Source organism: Labeo rohita, chromosome 13 (genome assembly GCF_022985175.1).
Source record: "Labeo rohita strain BAU-BD-2019 chromosome 13, IGBB_LRoh.1.0, whole genome shotgun sequence".
NCBI classification, from domain to species: Eukaryota; Metazoa; Chordata; class Actinopteri; order Cypriniformes; family Cyprinidae; genus Labeo; species Labeo rohita.
This window is the reverse complement of record NC_066881.1, coordinates 23018745-23034395: the sequence shown is the minus strand read 5'-3', so window position 1 is coordinate 23034395 and position 15651 is coordinate 23018745. Positions and strand designations below refer to the sequence as shown.

The following is a 15651-nucleotide window of genomic DNA, read 5'->3' as shown; positions in this document are numbered from 1 at the left end:
AGAAAAACTATGCGGCAGGATCTTTTGATTTCTTCTTTGATCACTGTGAGATCTTTATCTGTTTTGACATTTCTAGGCTTTTTAAAATGGTTTCTTCAATTATTATTTGTATAATTGCATAATAGTGGCGATTCTTGAAAGATGTTGTTTGAAATGTTTCAGTCAATTTTTTTTTTTTCGTGGTTGGTGGTCACTTGTAGTACTGGCAAATGCAGTTTTTTGTATTTTTGCTACCTTGGAGTTAAGTGAGTTAAGTGAGTGGAATTCACTGCCAAAAATGCATCACTATAATTATAGTTGACAGCTGTACACATGCTTTTATTGCTGATGTAAAGCAATTTGCACTTTTGTACCTGCTTGCCAAACTTCTATGGTTCCAGAGTAGACATTTGGGGAAACTGAAGTCATTTACCTTTTTAAAATGATTTTAAAACAGGTTTTTCAAGAAAAAGGGGGGAAAAATGCTAGATCTCCAAGTCAGGTGGGTTCTGATTGGCTGCCAATGTTTTTTTATTCATCAAAAAAAAAAAAACATTCACAATTATTTAAAGGCAGCAGCACTAGAGATCTTCTCGGGTACTAAAATTTCGAACCCGACATGTATAAATAAATTTTATACGAGTCCAAGTCGAGATCGACCTGACCCGATAGGAGTCTATTTTCGAACCCGACTGGACCCGAACGTAAACAGCATTGACGTGAGCACAGCCTGCAGCCCCACAGTCAGTCAGGAAAAATCCTGGTGTGCTGTTGACTGATTTGCCCGCTGCTCCATTACTTTCATTTATTTATTTACTAATTTTGCCTACCTGATGGATACATGTTCTGAGTTCGGCTTTCAAGATTAAACATGATAGTTTGATAAAAATTTAATTGACAGCCTAATAAATCATGGATTTCTGTGTGCAAAGTTACAAAAGTATCCTTTTCTATGTGCGTTTCTCAAAAATGAGCTTAACATGAATACTAAAGTAGGCTACGCATCTGGGATCGTTTTAAAAGAATTTGGGTCTTATCGGGTCCATTCAGAAAAAGCACATTTATTTTAATTACCCGAGACCTGAGGCCACTAATATCGAACCCGACCCGTGTCCAAGGGACTCGTTGTTTTGGACCCAAACCCGTTCGGGTCTTGTGTCGCACCTCGGGTTTTCGTTTCAAGTGGACCCGTTAAGACCTCTAATTTACAGGTGAAAATAGCCGTATTTTTAGCGATATGCTATTTACATTAAGTGCAAATAGCTACAGATTCTATTTACACTATGTTAAAATAGCAGGATTATTGCAAATAGTGGCAATTATCTGCACCTCAGTATTGTAGTACATTATAAAACCTAATTATAAAGCGTAAATTATAATTTTAATTCTGATTATTAAATGGATGCCACCCTATTGGGATAAATAAAGCCCTCCCTACATCTACCCTAACTCTACCTGATACTTTATTTTAAACTTTTTGATTATTTCCTTCATTTTTATTGAAAATAAAAATAAGGAGGAAAAAAAAAGTTTGGCAAGGAGGTTTTGAACTCGGGTCGATTGTGTCAAAAACACTAAGCACACGCTTTAACATCTATGTCACTGGAGTTGATGCTTGACAATCGTCTTTTGTAATGTTGACTAGCCCAATCACACGTTGTTTGGTGGAGTTAGTGTAAATAGCCTCTGCCAACAAGGCAGGGTATTTGCACTAACTCTACGTTATTTAAAAAGTCACAGGACTTTATACTTACAGTACAGTTGTCATCTGTGAATGGACCCTAAGTTGGAGGTTCTTGTCCAGAATAAGATGCAATGAAAAACAGACCTTAAGCTGCACATCAAAAGTCTGGCTGCGTGAGACGAAGGTCAGCTTGTCTCAGACTGGGTGCTTAAAAGTGCCATAAATGGTGGTGCTTAGAAATGTGGTTTACTGAGTGTATAGATCCGATGACTTGCTCCTTTATTTCTGTTTCTTGAGAGTCATGTTTGCTGTACAGCATGTAAGACGACAAGAGGTCAAAAAGATCCTTTATATGCAGAGAGCCCTTTTAGTTCTACTGCCTACTGATTAACAAAATAAATACCCTGAATGCATCTCATTTGGACAGATTAGCACAGTAATTAAAGCGCTTTGGAACAGAAAATTAAGCTTTCTTTGTTCCATCCGAGGTGCCATAGCTGTATGCCAATTTACTAAAATAAGAGCGCTGCTTTTTCCTGATGCATGACTTTATTCAGTAGCGTAAATGATTGGCGGTGTATTACTTTCGAGGCGGCTTTATGGCAGGTCTATTTTTGCTTCATTATTGGGAAATCAGAGTTACGTGATGGTGACTGAAGTATGAAAACCGGCTGGTCAGCACGAGTGTTCCTTGCTGTTACATGTGCATTTTAATGTTCTTATGATTTTGTTTTGGTTGCCTTGACGTCATCACTTCCCTAATTTTAGAGCGTGGTTGGTATGTTGTTGCTTGGTTACCAAGTCGTATGCTCAAGCTTCCTGTCGCCTGAAGAAACTTGAGGCGTTGGGAGGAAAATAAGGAGGCAAAACACAACACAGAGATGCACAGAGGCACAACGGTAGAGAACAAGAAAACACTTAACGTATGACAGTCTCCATAAACAAAAGACAGATTACTGCTTTTATGGCGTTGTACTGTCATTCTTATTGAAATCATCGGCTTGCCCCTGTCATTCTTTTCTCCCTCTCTCTTTCTTTCTATCTCATACTGGTTTTTAATTACTGTCTTCAAGCATGTAAAAGCCCATAAATGCTGAATACAAACAGAGGCCTGTGTAATTAAATGGCTGATTAGTCGTATCTAAGGGAAACCGTGAGGCAGGGGCTCGATTCAACTGCCACAAATGATCAAACCCAACTCACATTGCACTTACAAACACACCCACACTAATACTTGCGTTGATGTGAACACACACACACCCTTCCATCTTTCACATGCACGCAAATATATTTCATTTCAGTGGCTTTGCAAAAGTAATTGGTGAAAGGTGCGAGCAAAGAAAGAGAAAGACAGAATGGGAATAAAGAACACAAGGTTTTACCATTTTCGCTGCCAGGCGGGCAGCAGCCGTTCGCCCGTTTTGTCTGCTTTGCGGCAGGATAATTACAGTCATCATGCCTCCATCTCTCTGTGGAAAGGATGCAGGGAAAAATAGCAATTATATAACAGCTTTAGAGAGGGTCATTGGACTGCAACCCCAAGGGATGATTTTGCTGTAAAAAGCAACTGTGGAATCCATCCCTGGTTCATTATCAGTCAGGGGTCAGCGTGTTGTGCAGTGGAAGCCCTCCATCTTGTGTGGGAGGACGAATTAAGGAAAATAAAAGGAGGAATGACACGGTGGGGTCCTTATTTGACCCCTTTATCTGTGTTTTGACATTTCTAGGCTTGTTTCTTCTGTTATAATGTGTCATTTTTGAGCACAGACCCTTGAAAGATGTTTCTCTGAATATTTCAAAAAAACGTTTTTGTCTAATGTACCTTGACTGAATCTTTTTTTCTTGTTTTTCCTTGCTTGGAAGCTTTCAGAACGCCTGGGCTTCATCAGAGATCACAAGCGGAAAAGCATTCGTGCTGCTAAAAAAAGCCAAGTGATTTCCAGTCAAGTGAGCTCTTGATTGCGAGGCGATTTGTGTCACTTTTTCCACACTTTCCCCTCATAGTTTAGACTTATTGTAGGGCGTAAAGCAAGATGACAGGCAGCGCTGTGACTGTATCTGTGCAGCTGAGTCACGGATGGAATTGACTCTGTTGGTGAAATTGTGTTCTTTGTGCACACTCACTGCAACAAGTTTTTTTTTTTTTTTTTTTTTTTTTTTTGGGATAAGTTTTTGGAAATCTTTCAGATGATGTATGAATGTATAAATCTCAATTTCCAAAAAAATGTACCTTTATGTCTGGTTTTGTGGTCTATGGTCGCATATGTTGGTTTCAAAGATCCCTCTTAATTATTTTGTGAATTCTGTCATTCAAACAAAAAACGTAGTAGTATCATCGTATTCTATCTATTGGTAAACCAAAGAACACACACACACAATGAATTATTTATCTAAATGGGGACATTCTATAGGCGTAATGGTTTTTATACTGTACCACCTGTATTTTCTGTCACCAAAACCTACCTCTTTCAGAAAACTTTCTGCATTTTTACAATTTAAAAAAAACTTTATTTTTATTTTTATACCAGTTTTACAAATGAGGATGTCCCCAAAAGGAGGTTTTTAGAGATTTTGTTAGGTTTAGCTCACTTTTTGGTACAAATTTGTCCCTAAAATATGGTTAAGTAAGTACACACACACACACACGCATTTACTTAGCTAAATGGGGACATTCTAACCTAAACCTACCAAGGGGAGTTTTTTTTTGGAGATTTTGTCAGGTTTAGCTCACTTTTCGGTACATATTTGTCCCCAAAATATAGTTAAGTAAGTACACACACACACACGCATGTTTGTTTTTGTGAATTGTGGGGACTTTCCATAGACCTCTATAGTTTTTATACTGACCAAACGATATTGTCTATCCCCTAACCCAACCCTAACCCTAAACCTCATTTACTATTTTTCATCAGTTTTTTACATTGTGGGGACCGCAGGCAAATTTGTCCCTAAAATATGGTTAAGTAGGTACACACACACACACACTGTTTACTTAGCTATCTTCAAAGGGCTCTAAACAATCCCATCCAAGGAAGACAGGTCGTATCGTTTAATTTCTAAAAAAAAATTACAATTTATATACTTTTTAACCTTTGGTAGCCCTGCGATGTGCATGCGTACTTTATGCACTCCCGTTCAAGACAGTTAGGGTATGTCGAAAAATTCACCAAGCTGTCATATGTTTTAAATGTAATCCTTTTTTGAAATTTTGTTTTTGTTGCTTTTTATAGGTACATAATTCTTTTACTATTTAAATTATAACTATAACAGGCTATTTAATGCAAGTTTACCTCATATACTGTGAGAACATGCCCTTTATTGCATGTTAAATGAACTGTGTCTGTTAAATGTAGTGTATCTTTTCCTGGTCTTTCTTTTTTAAACTTTTCAGGTATGTGCCTATACAGAAACTGACTTGAAGCAGGGGTGTCCAAACTCTGTCCTGGATGGCTGGTGTCCTACAGAGTTTAGCTCCAACTTGCCTCAACGCACCTGCCAGGAAGTTTCTAGTATGAGCTTGATTAGCTGATTCAGGTGTGTTTAAATGGGGTTGGAGCTAAACTCTGGCCCTCCAGAACTGAGCTTGGGCATCCCTACTTTAAAGAGAAGTCTGGTTTAAGAAATATTCACAGGAGTAAAATGTGTGACAACTTATCCTATCTCTGCATGGGGAAATGTTCATTCCAGTACACAATTCGATGTATAACACACATGCACACACAGGTTTCAGAATGATAAATCATTACACAGAATTTAAGTGCACTTAGCCACAATGACATTTAAACTTTTAGATTGTTAAAATGACTGTCATCTCTTTAAATGATCTTTAAATGTAATTGGCGTATTTGCTCCAGTAAAAATGTAGAATAAAAATGTAAAAGGCATGCATATCCATCCAACATCCAATATGGATAAAAAAAGAAAGAAAAAAAAAATCGAAGACTGAAACTAGTGCAACATTTTAATTAGCTCTTCATCAGACATTTTATGCTTCAAGTAATTTCTCTCAGCACTTTTAGAACAAGTTCCAGATCAGTGAGAGTCATTTAAAATGAGGTTAAATAAATTATAGGCCTGCCGGCACACTCTTTTGGCTGCCAGACCTGACCTGTGATCAGGTGGAAATGATGAGGGCAGAGGTAGGAGTGATCATGTCTATCTCTCTATCTATATTAAGCCTGTGTGACTACACTATACTGAGGAGAAACATGTTGTGCGTGTATGACTGTGATGTCTCTGTAACTAAAGAATCTTAGTTTCATCGAAGGAGTTTTGGTATATGATCCTCCTGGATCACTATGTTCAGAAGCAGTTAATACTAATTGTAGTCTTAAAGGAGAAGTCCACTTCCAGAACAAAAATTTACAGATAATTTACTCACCCCCTTGTCATCTATGATGTCCATGTCTTTCTTTCTTCAGTCGTAAAGAAATTATGTTTTTTGAGGAAAACACTTCAGGATTTTTCTCCATATAATGGACTGATATGGTGCCCCGAGTTTGAACTTCCAAAATGCAGTTTAAATGCAGCTTCAAACGATCCCAGATGCGGTTGTAAACGATCCCAGCCGAGGAAGAATGGCTTATCTAGCGAAACGGTCAGTTATTTTCATTAAAAAAAATGCAATTTAAATACTTTTTAATCTCAAATGCTCATCTTGTTTTGCTCTGCCTGAACTCTGTGTATTTTGACTCAAGACAGTTAGGGTATGTTGAAAAACTCAAATCGTATTTCTCCCTCAACTTCAAAAATCATTTCAAAATCATCCTACATTGCTGCAGAAGTACTGACCCAGTTTTTGCAAAGTGAACATGCAAAGAAGATCAAACACCCTTAACAAAAAAGGTAAAACAGCGATATAGGATGATTTTGAAGTTGAGGGAGAACATGAGTTTTTCAACATACCCAAGAGACAAGATGAGCGTTTGACATTAAAAGGTATATAAGCTGTAATATTTTTATGAAAATAACTGATCGTTTTGCTAGATAAGACCCTTCTTCCTCCGCTGAGATTGTTTAAAAACGTTTAAAATCGTTTAAACTGCATTTTGGAAGTTCAAACTCAGGGCACCATAGCAGTCCATTATATGAAAAAAATCCTGAAATGTTTTCCACAAAAAAACATAATTTCTTTACGACTGAAGAAAGAAAGACATGAACATCTTGGATGACAAGGGGGTGAGTAAATTACCTGTAAATTTTTATGAATTAAATTGGCTGTTTCTTTTGTGCCTTGTCTTTTGGTGACTTTGTTGCTTGTCATTTCTTATAATCAGACCAATGTAGTAGCATCACATATACAGTTGACAGGATACTTACTGGGCTTGTACCTGCACTCTTTTGGTCAAGAAAATTTCCACTATATTTTCTGTTTGGCTTTACAGCACATAGTGACATTCTCACGTTTTTTGCTGATTTTTATATTTCTATAATTCACAGATTGTTGTAGCTGTAATGTTATTTAATCGACAGGATGACTGACTGCTGTCAGATGTGATCACACTGCTGGAAAAGAACCTGCGGGAGAATAACACACAATCACATGCGCGCACACATACGCATGAGATTTCGGTGCATTTTAGTGCAATTCCATTTTATATTAGGTGATTTAATGAAGATAAACACCTGATTAAGATATATAGAAATATGTTTTTCTTTAAATAAGTTATATGGTGTATTGTATGGTCATATCATGTGGATACATATGACTATTTATGTCAGGTGTCAGGTATGCCCTGGGACACAGTGTAATGTTTAATTAAAATTTATAGAGATATTAATGATACCAGAGAAACCACATCTCCCTCTAAACACCCACATGCAATTTCTCATGCCAGTGAACATTTCTCAGGCATATATTTAAGTCTGTACACACATACACACTGACTCACTGCTAGACACGCACACACATATACACTTCATATACCTGTTTGTCTGCCTTTTTTGCTGTTTTTTTTCCCCGCCGCCTCTCACGCATACTCTGGTCTCATACAGCCAGCATTAACGTGATGTTTTCTCACCATCTGATCAAAATAAAGTCACTTTGTGAATGTGTAGGAGGTCCTTTGAGGAAAAAGGGATAAACTGTATCTAAGTTAATTAGCAGTCTCGAAAGACCAGATCAGAGAAGCGAACTCCTGACAGAACTGTGGATCAGCCAGTCTCAATCAAACGACTTTTAAAGAAGCGGCAGTTTTAGATTGGTGAAACAGGCCAGAAATAGTCGTTCTCTGATCTTATTGTACCATTCAGAGAGGGATTTCATCTTTCTCGCTCTCTCTTGCTGTTCACCTTTTCCAACAATTTTGTCACCTTGAGTGAGGCTGATGGGAAGATGTGTGTGGGCGTTGTGCGTCAGGAATCGGATATCTATCCATAGGAAAAATTGCCTCTAATCGTTCCATTAAATGCGTTCATGGTGAAAGGCAGTAATTGGTTGAGGGGGGTGGGGAGGTGGGGGGGTGATGAGTAAGCCTTGCCTAAAATGGGCTGGAAGACGACAGCGCCCCACAAGGCTCTTGCAAATCAACATGGAGGTTGGCAGGATGGTTAAAAGCTGGAACGTAGAGACGTCTCCTCCTGCTGTGGGTGTGACCGCCTGACATGGTATCCATACAGTTTTTGGCAATAGTTATGAGATGCTTTCTATCCTAAAAATGTATCTGAGAAGATATCAGTATTGCACTTCAAAGCAGAAGCAAAAGATCAAAACATGAAATACATGTAGATGAAAACTCACTTTCTATGAATAACTTAATCTGACAGTATTAGATCTTTCAGTAAACAGTTCTTAAAATAACTACTTTTTCCGTTATAAAGAACCTTTTGTGCAGTGGAAAGCTTCCATGGATGTTAAAGATATTTATGGAACCACAGATGCCAATAAAGAACCTTTATTTACAAATTTAATCATCTATTATCATCATCATTATCAGGCCAGTTTCATAGAAATAAGCTATTTGTGTTTACATGTATTTGTTTGTGTGTTTATTTAAACAACAGATTCATAAAATCAAAAGATTCATAAAATCAAAACTAGTTTAAACTAGTCAAGCAGCTGAATGAATTCAAATGAATTCAAATTAATTCAAATCATTATTGCTGCTGGCTGTAGATTTGACTGCTATTGGCCAGTTCGTTTACTGAAATAAATAGATATGGAAAAGATCTTTATTATTAGTTTTAACCAGGTAATTCAAGTCCTGTCCAATGTGATGTTCTCTATCCAGTATGGACACTCTCATTTCCTTTAGGTGTGCAGAACTGGACCTGTCTGACTCACTGCAGGTACACACATCACATCACCTGCACCCCAAAAGCTGAAGTCAGAATACTGTCACAGTGAATTATAGGCTTTACTGGACTCAGCTAAATTATTTAATGCCGTGACACGGTATGTGAACTCAGTTCAGCCCACAGCTCTGAAAGAGAAAGGCAGAAACTGCACTCTAAAATATTTCAGTGAGAAACTGTTAAACTCGTAACATTTAATTATGGTCTCAAAATTAAAATTATAGGCTTAAAATTGTTCTTTTTTTACTTTCCTTTCTCTCTTTCATTTACTTTTGAGTGATTAACTTGCTGCTGCTTATAAGCTAGCAAGCAAAATATGGAGTATACCGCCCCCTTTAGGGCAACAGGAAAATAAGAAAAACATCACATAAAATTAAAAAAAAAGTCAAAGGCTATCTTAGTCATCCAAACTGACACCTCCAATAATATTAAAGAGACATTGCATAATACTGAGAGGATCTTATAATAATATTCTATATTCACCGGATTTAAGCACCATAATAATCTGGTCAAAAACTATTTAGTCTAGATGTAATATGGCATTGTGAGTCACACTTTACAATAAGGTTTATTAGTTAACATTAGTTAACATAAACAAATGATCAATACTTCTACAGCATTTATTAATCTTAGTTAATTTTAGCATTTACTAATGCATTATTAAAATCATGATTTGTGTTTGTTAACATTAGTTAATGTATTGTGAACTAGCATGAACAAACAATGAACGACTGTATTTTTATTATCTAACATTAACAAAGATGAATAAATAGTGTAATAAATGTACTGTTCATCGTTCATTCATCTTCGTTAATACATCAACTTATTCTAACAAATGACATCTTATTGTAAAGTGTTACCGCATTATGCTGTTAAAAAACAACTCATAGTCAGTGTACATAGTATTTACTTGGGACAACATGTAAAATGTAAAATAAAAGCATGAAATTGTAATATTTGTATTACAGTGTTGGAACTTTTTTTTTCCTGCTCTTGTTTTGTTTTTCTGCCATTTAAATGGTTTAAAAACACATTTCAAATATTTCAACAATGTTTTTTTTTTTTTTTTTTTTTTTTTTTTAAGTAAAATGTAAGAGAAAGGCTAAGCACTTTTATTTAATGACATTACTATTATATTTTTTGTGAAAAAATTGAATTAGATTTTATTTTTCATTTGTTTTAATTTTAAATTTTAAAGTTTTAGTAATTTTGTTATGTGTTTAGTAGTTTTTGTTTTTAAGTTATGTGTAGTTTCATTTAGTTTTTTAGTTTTGGTTTATTTGGTTTGGCATGGTAGCTATTTTACTTAAGTGATGTTTTACTTAAGTTTTTAAAAATATTTGATTTGATTTCATGTATATTTTGGTTTCAACTGTTTTCAGTGATTTTCTTTTCTTTTTTTTTTAATAATAATAACCTTGGTTACGGTCATATTTTATGTTAACACAGCAGATCACAGTAACCTCTCATTTAGAGGTCAAATGTCACCATGTAACAATTCAACATTGTTTGCGGATGATTTGCAGTTTCACCCTATTTGTGTCTTACTTTGTTGGAAAATAAAGTTTTTTCTGCCCTTGTTTTGTTTTTCTGCCATCTAAATGGTTTAAAACATTTATATACATTATACATTTATTTAGTTTTTTTTTTTTGTTTTGGTTTACTTGGTTTAAGCTATTTTACTTAAGTTTTTAAAAATACTTTTTAAAAACTGATAACTTGATTTACTTAAATTAAAAATGTTTAATTTAATTTAATTTAATGTTTATTTTGGTTTCAAATGATATCAGTGCTTTTCTTTTTTTTTATAATAATAACCTTGGTTACAGGCATATTTTATGTTAACAGAGCAGATCACAGTAACCTCTCATTTAGAGGTCAAATGTCACCATGTAACAATTCAACTTTGTTTGAGAAAGATTTGCAGTTTCACCCTCTGCCCTCAGTGCAGAGGAATGTTCTCTAAAGACATTCTAAAGACAACTTTCCATTTGAATATAGGCCTACTGTTTGTTCTCATTGCAAAGGCATTACCTGCCGAAAACTGCAGCTTTGAATGAATGTACTAGCCTACTGCCTACTGCCAAATTTAGGCTACTGTTTGTCTGTCACATGCAGTTGAGGATAATATGTCAGTGTGGATTTTTTTTTGTTTGTTTGTTTTTTTTTTTTCCATATTTTAACATTTTGGTTGAATAGCTGGGCTCTTTTATGTAGGCCCGCATGCGCTGTTATGTCACCAGTCTGTCAGTCTTTGGCTTTTATAATACTAATTTGCTCTCATTGTTGCAGCGGATGTCTCGCCTCCTCGTGAATTAACAAAAGCTTTGAGAGGGTATCCCAGCATCGCCCGGCTGTCTCCCGGGGAAACGTCCCGGGTAAACAAGAGAACAATCTCCGCGCAACCGGGCGGGCAGCAGCAGCTCTCGTGTTGTGATTGCAGAAATTGGCGGGCGCGAAACGTCCATCCACCTCAGAGAAAGACAGTTTGCTAAGCGGTTTGCTAAAAGAAAATCTCTTACATTAAGTTTAAGTCAAGTTGCTAAATAGGTAAAAATGGACTTTACAGTGGCATAAAATATATTTGTGTTTGACTGACGAGCTCAAGGACTGAGTGATGGATAGGAAGGGAAATACGCGGCGCGCCACTTCGGCTGGGTACCGTTTACCGGACCGACCTAATGGTCCTCTCGCCTCTCAGTCTTCGGTCTCAGTGTTCAGGCAATCAGCAGGCAGGACACGAAACACCGGTGAGACACCGGCGCAAGACGATGATACCCGAGATCCGGTAAAGCAGGACCAGGTTTGGAGAGAGTTTGTGCGCGCTGAGCGAACCGGTGTGAAAGAATGGTAAGAAATAGAATTTAATTCACTTTCTTACAAATGTCATGGAGTTGCTGGTTTGTTTCTCACTTTCTCTGGAGTTACGTTACTAATCTTTTCTTTCACCTCTTAAATGTGGCATTGTTTGACCCGTTATTTGATACGGGATAGATTGTGGTTGACCAGGCGCCCCCTGGAAGGTGTGCGTTACGGTTACTCATCTCTTGTTCTTTACCACTGTATGTATATATATATATACAACCGTGGTTACCGTACATAAAACCACCATCGTGTAATAAAACGATCACAATTTCGCTTCTAAATCATTCATTGCATCGTATCGTCTGGAAAATGCTTCATGCTTGTTTTATCACAGGGAGAAGAACTGGAGTTTCCTGATGAACTTTGACCAGCTGGTGAGAAACACTCTTATCAGTGATGACTGTTTGGCAATGAGTGTTTTTTGCAATATTGCTAAAATGTAAATTTTGTTAACATATAATGCAAAAGGACTGTCAAACGATTAATCGAATGCAAAATCAGAGTTTGTTTGTGTATGTGTGTATATTAATGTGTGTGTGTGTATGTATATATATATATATATATATATATATATATAATATAAATAAAAAAGAAATTACATTTATACATGGGTGTGTGTGTATTTATATATATATATATATATATATAATACATATGCACAGTACACACACATATAGACACAAACTTTTGTTTTGCATGCAATTAATTGCAATTAATCGTTTGATAGCCCTTGTAATCTTTAAAAATTTGGGATCAGTAAGGTTTTTTGTATTATTTTTTTCTCAGCAAGGATGCATCTAATTGATCAGAAGCGACAGTAAAGATATTTATGGTTCCTAAAGTTTTACATTTGAACTGGTTATTCATCAAATAATCCTGAAAAAATGTATAATAGTTTCAGGAGCAGCAAATCAGCGTATTAGAATGATTTCTGAAGAATCATGTGACACTGAACACTGGAGTAATGTCTGCTGAAAAAATTACATTTTAAAATACATTAAAACAGTTGTAATAAAGTTTAAAACAAATTGTAATAGAATCAGAATTTTGCAGTTTTTACTGCATTTGTAATTTAATGAATACAGCTTGGGTGAGCATAAGACACTTCGGTAACATTGTACTTAAAGCCTTTATGTATAATGCATTACAAAGGTAATGTACGTTCTAATGCATTAGATGATTTCATAAATGAATGTAACCAAAGTTAAAATGCATTATAATATTTGAAGGTTTGTAACAATGAATAGATAGGAATTATAATGTATAGGTGGTTACAATTATTCATGAGACCATAAAATGCATTGCATGGTCCATTACAAGGTATAATTAATGCATCAAAACTACTTTTATAATGCATTATATATAAAGGCTAAAATATAAAGTCAAAAGTTACAGAGACTTCTTTCAAAAACATTCAAAATCTTACGAACCCCAAACTTTTAAAAGGTAGTGCGTGTTGTATAATTTGTAATAAAATACTACTATAATTCTTCGCATATATACATGTATTAAATATATTGTTTATACATGTACTAAATCTGTCATTTATCTTTATTTTTAGGTGATCTTTTTCAGACTGAGTCTTCATAATGGAGTACCTCAAGCTGCATGTTAATTTAGTTGTATTTCCCTTGTTACTCTCACAGGGTCATCCGCGTACAGAAACTCCTCTCCCCAACTCTGTGTCTTTATACTCAGACAGAGTCCCAAACACCAGTAACCAAATGTTCGGCAGCGGCCTGTACACTGAGCTGGGCAAAGAGCTGATACGCTTGGACAATCTGCTAACCCTGACAGCGAACCACCGCAAGGCCAAAAGAAATCCAGAGATGCAACCCTGCTGAGGTTTACCAGGCACAGGATGTGTTCAAAACACTCTCCAGTGTATTAGCAGTGATTTGTTGCTGCCTCTAGAGAACTTCCCTTGGGTTGTTCTGTTTGTCTTGCCTTTATCTATATACATAGACAAACTCAAGAGTGTTCAGTGGGTGACAGTTTGTTTTTTGGATATATTTTTACTTTGGACAGCCCAGACACCAGCTGCCAACCTGTGTATGTTTGCTGTTTGTTTTAACAGTGTGCTAGATTTTGTGTTGACATCTCTTAGAGTACTGTAATATGCTGGTGAAGGCAGTAAATACGACCTTGTTTTTGGAACATACTATTTGCATATTCATTTTCATTCATTAAAACTCCTAGATCAGAGAGATTTATTTTTCTCTAGTTGAAAGGGTTAGATTTGTTTGCATCTCAAGAGAAAAGAGGAATTTGATGTGTCAGGTAATTCTTCACAGTTGAGTTTACTAATAGTCCTAGCCAATAGAGACAGTTTATCCATGGAACATTAGGAGGATTAGTTGGAATATTTTGCCAAGGCCTTCTACATTTATAAAGTTTTAAAAATAATTCTTGCCAAATTATATTCCAATAAAGTTTTTCTCCTTTTAAAACAGCTAAGCTGTGTGCCTTCTTTTTGGCCACGAATGTATGATCACAGATTCATTCACAAATCTTTTTTCTTTAATCTTCGAGAGAAAGAAGAATGAAAACGTGCTTGGGAAATGACACAGGCCAGATCACTGCAACTCCAAATGGCTTGAACTTTATTTTCCAGTTAATATGATGTGTAATAATTGTGACTGAGTTGAAATTTAAGGAAGAGTAGGAATGCAGAAAATGGGGAGTCAGTTTAATCATGTTTGTGATACCAAATAAATTTCAGGTAGTATTAGAACAGCCTGGTTATTTCTCATGTGTGGACATTTTTCATAAATGATAAAACGCGCCCTCTAGTGAAAGAATTTGCCTTCTTAACAATATCAACAAGTGACAATTGACTTCACAATGTAGTTGCAACGACAAGAGGTCGCTGTTACACTCTTTCATTAGGAGGTTTTCTTGCTTCAGTGCTCCTTCCACTACTTCAAAATTATTTTGGGAATAAATTCATAAAGGACTCTATATAAATAAATGATTTTATGAATAAACCATAGGCCATTAATAAAGACCTGCATTTTCATTTAATGTTATATGCAATTCCTTATTTTAATCACCTCATACATAAAGAAATAAAAATACATTTTAATTCATAATAAAACTAAAGAAAGCATATTCAATACATACACCACTCAGCAGCAACATGATTCATTAATTTCAACATCCTGTGTTCAGTGACTTCTCATTTCGCACTCAGTCAACTCACATTACAGCATAACCTGTGCTTTTCTAAACACTGTTTAGAAAGTACGTGGAGTGAACTAAAGAAACTAAAAGCCCAGTGATGTTCTGTGATTCCTCTGTGATATGTGGTGGGTGTGTGAATGATATCCAGTCCACCGGAGGATATTTGCATTATCCCGTGTGCCGCCGTTCGTGGGCGAGACAGCGAGAAGAGAGGCTTATGGGTAAAGACTGCTGTTGTCGTAGACGTTAGTGATGATTCATTTTAGCTCCTCGGTTCTTTCGAACAACACATTTCGAAGAGTCGTTTACTTAAATGATTCACTAATGCTTTTACGTCATGACGCAATTTCGTCATCACGTGGTTCTTGATAGAGCATACTTCCTACTGTAAAACCTTCCTTTTGGGCGTTTATTGCGATTTCACGCGTTCCCATTTAATTTCAATTTAGTGATTAGTACTTAAATCTATGTATTAGTTGCTAACTCGAAGAACAGATCAGGCGAATCGTTTGGAATCATTTTTGTGAGTCGAATCAACTCGTTCCGAGTCAACAGAACGATTCGCTCACGGACATCGCTAGTTGATGTCAGAGAACCGAACTCGAGGCTCGAGCTACCTGCTGGAATACCGAAGAACCGATCCGCGG

The 15651-nt window shown here is 36.1% G+C and overlaps 1 protein-coding gene across 1 annotated transcript; it reads left to right on the top strand.

Annotated features, from left to right (window-relative positions):
- The first annotated feature begins 11168 nt into the window (after positions 1-11168).
- Positions 11169-14013, top strand: c13h2orf50 (chromosome 13 C2orf50 homolog). The gene is made up of 3 exons (XM_051126831.1): positions 11169-11806; positions 12156-12195; positions 13468-14013. Exons 1-3 carry the CDS (start codon positions 11574-11576, stop codon positions 13663-13665), a joined length of 471 nt encoding a protein of 156 aa, XP_050982788.1. The 5' UTR covers positions 11169-11573; the 3' UTR covers positions 13666-14013.
- Positions 14014-15651: the final 1638 nt, after the last annotated feature.